The sequence below is a fragment of the Microtus ochrogaster genome, unplaced genomic scaffold (assembly GCF_000317375.1).
Source record: "Microtus ochrogaster isolate Prairie Vole_2 unplaced genomic scaffold, MicOch1.0 UNK1, whole genome shotgun sequence".
Taxonomy (NCBI): domain Eukaryota; kingdom Metazoa; phylum Chordata; class Mammalia; order Rodentia; family Cricetidae; genus Microtus; species Microtus ochrogaster.
The window spans coordinates 4,242,074-4,245,058 of NW_004949099.1; the positions used below are offsets into that span (position 1 = coordinate 4,242,074).

Here is a 2,985-nt window from a genome sequence, read left to right on the forward strand (position 1 = left end):
GTTTACTTAGACTTGAGCTCCAAGGGTCACCTTCCCACTCTGCCTAAGGCTGGGTGTCATGACCCTTTTCTGCAGAGGGAGGAGTTGGTCACCACCCACCTGTGTACACAGGGACAGGGTAAAGGCCACAAGGCTGGTCAGGAGTGGTCACTTACCAGGACCACTGAGACTCAATGGTGGGCCCTTCCTGGCTAGAGAGAGGGAGCGACACCCAGCATTGGCCTCTTGTCCAATGCCAGCATGATGATGATAGCTTTCTTGTCGAGGTGTTAATTAGGGGAAGCTGGGGGAGTGGAGAGCTGTCACCACACCTATCATCTGGTCTCTTTGTGCTCAAATGTCAGGGAGGGGGGGTACAAGGGACTGGCTTCTGTAAAGCTAGATTCAAGGTCACATGACTCCCCCATTATCAAGACACATATTCCAACATTGCCACCTGTGTGGCATTCTCTAAGACTGAGAAAACCTCAACCTCAGAGCCCACCAAGCACCCCAAACTCTAATTTGATAGGAGCTTCTCCTACCCTCCAAGGATCTTCTCCTCCCAGTAACATTCAGGCAGCCTGCCTACCAGCCAGTGATCCAAATAACCTGCCCTTTGTGCTTTCTCTGCACCCAATGAGGGACCGGAGGAGGTGGCCCTGGGGTTGTCTGTCCCCACCTTGCTTGCTCCTGACTGCCCAGTCATTTCGTGCCGACCTCCAGCTCAGTCTCTGCAGCCATGTCCAGCCTCCAGGAACTGTGTTCTGGCTTGCCCCTTCGACCCCTCCCTGAGAACCAGGGTCGCTGGGCTGGTGTGCCACACGCTCCAGTCAGGACGCCCAACCTCAGCCCTGCAGAAGAGCAGGTGAGAATTGCTACCCAGTCCCCCAGGGCTTGGGGCCCCTTGCTGTCTTTTAGATGGTCAGGAGGGTGTCTGGGTACCCCTTCTGTCTACAACTTAGTTGCCCACCCTGTCCCCGCCATTTCCCAGAGAAGAATGAGGGGATGTGTCAGGAACTGTTGCCTGATAGTCCTCAGGTGAAGCCACCCTGGAGTTACCTTAGGCTTGGAATTGGGTTCCCCACTTCTCAATGAGACACTGGGGTTCAAGGTCACCCAGATAGTCTGTGGTGGTGCGGTTGCCACCTCTAGTGAGGAAGAGGAAGAGGCAGGGTGTGAAGTGGCCCTAGGTCAGCAACTTCACATGAACCTTGCCCAGCTCATGTGAAACTGAGTGACTGGGTGACTTATGTCCTTTGCACCTGTTTTTCTTCGTCCCTTGCCCAAGCCTCCCAGGACCTGCGGTTCTCCATCGAGGACACAGCAGTCCTCTGGGAGGGCTGACAGCTCAGGGAGGGCCTCACCTGGTGACTCTCTTTGCCCAAAGGATTGAGGCCCAAGAACTGTCCAAGCTGTCAGACTAAAACAATTCCCTGAACCATGATGGGCGGGTGGCGGGGGGGGGGCTGCTTTTCTGAAAGACACAGAAGTATGAAGGCTGAGCAAGGAGCCCTCCCTCGCCCTCACCCAGAGACTGCTGTCCTAGGGGAGAGACCACCCCTAAGCTTTCCCCAAGCTGCCCACAAGCAAGGAGTACGTGTAAGAGCTGCTGGGGTATGACACTGATGGACAGGAGATAGGAGTGAGAGCTGCAAAGTAACTGAGGGTCCTAGAAAATGGGGTGATGCCAGGCAAGCTGGGGCTAGTGCTGGAGGAAGGAAAGACAAGATCGAGTGCGGGGGGCTGCCTTTTTACTTGCCTTGTCTTATTCCACTGAGCTCACTTCTCTGTTGTGGTTAATGTTCCTCCCCCTTGGGCACCTCCCTGCACTGATGCTCAGCCACAAAAACTGGAAAGGTTCTGCCACCTGCAGGGCTCTGTTGACACACTTGTGGCTGGGTGACAGTGACCAGCCTGCACCTCCACGGTGATTTGTGGTGGCAGAACGGCAGACAGGAACCGAGAGATTGGGCCCCTTCAGTTTCATTCCTGTATGCCCCCATGTGTTGGGGACTGTGGACCCCCAGACCCTGAATTCCCTGTAAACAAATTGCTTTCTATGTTTGCAGCTGCTCCGAGCAAAACAACTTGTTTTCCTGTGTTTGCAGCTGCTCTGAGCATGAGACAGGGGAGTGGTTTCTGGTGGCTTGCAGCTGAAGGATCCCGAGAGCTAGGGCATGGCCATTGGTCAGGGAAGGCACTTTATTAGCTGCTCTGGAACACAGTAAAGTTGGCATTCTTGGGGAAATCAAGGATGGCCCATGTCTCTGTCTCTGTGAGTTTCAAACTCCAGCCCCTATCCGAACTGTCCTGTAATGCAGGCGGTATGCTACAGATGTAGTAACGTAGTACACATGGTATAGGTGCTACAGGACCATAGTACACTGTACTATACCCGTGTGTTCGGAGGATGCAGCATCCTTAAAGGAAAGGTGACTTGCAGATCCAGGGAGTTAGAATACGGAAAGGCTAAGTCTTCCCTCTCGGATGGAGTCCCCAAACCAGTAACCACTTCTCTTTTATCTACTTGCTTTCAATGGTGTGTGTGTGTGTGTGTGTGTGTGTGTCTGTGTCTGTGTCTGTGTCTGTGTGTCTGTGAGTGTGCTTGCATGTGTGGATATGTGTGTTCTTTTATGTGCATAAGTATGCTCAGGTGTTCATAGTTCAAGTTCTCCCTTGTTTCCACTTTTACATGCTATTCCATTCTGTCATTGTTTGGGTAGACTGGGGGCTTCGCTCCCTGCTTTTCTTTGGCAGCTGTATATTTAAGTAAGGAGTGCTGTCTAGTACACTTTAGCCAGTGTACACTCAGCACAGGCTTGTTCAACCTTCACAGTGTATTTCAGAACATAAGCAGTTCTGTTAGAAGGACCTTCTTGTATACCGCCTCCCCTGTGTGCAGTTTCTCTCAGTGACCTTTTGTTTTTTTTTTATATTTTTTTTTATTGAGAAAAGGAAAAAAAACAAGTTTCCACCTCCTCCCAGCCCCCATTTCCCTCCCCC

General features: G+C 52.2%; 1 protein-coding gene across 1 annotated transcript in view; it reads left to right on the plus strand.

Moving 5' to 3' along the window:
- The first annotated feature begins 690 nt into the window (after positions 1–690).
- Uroc1 (urocanate hydratase 1) overlaps positions 691–2,985 on the plus strand; it is a 38,111-nt gene continuing 35,816 nt past the window's right edge. The window contains exon 1 of the mRNA XM_005364868.1: positions 691–847. Coding sequence (XP_005364925.1) covers positions 722–847 — 126 coding nt within the window. The 5' untranslated portion in view covers positions 691–721. The remainder of the gene's footprint in view (positions 848–2,985) is intronic.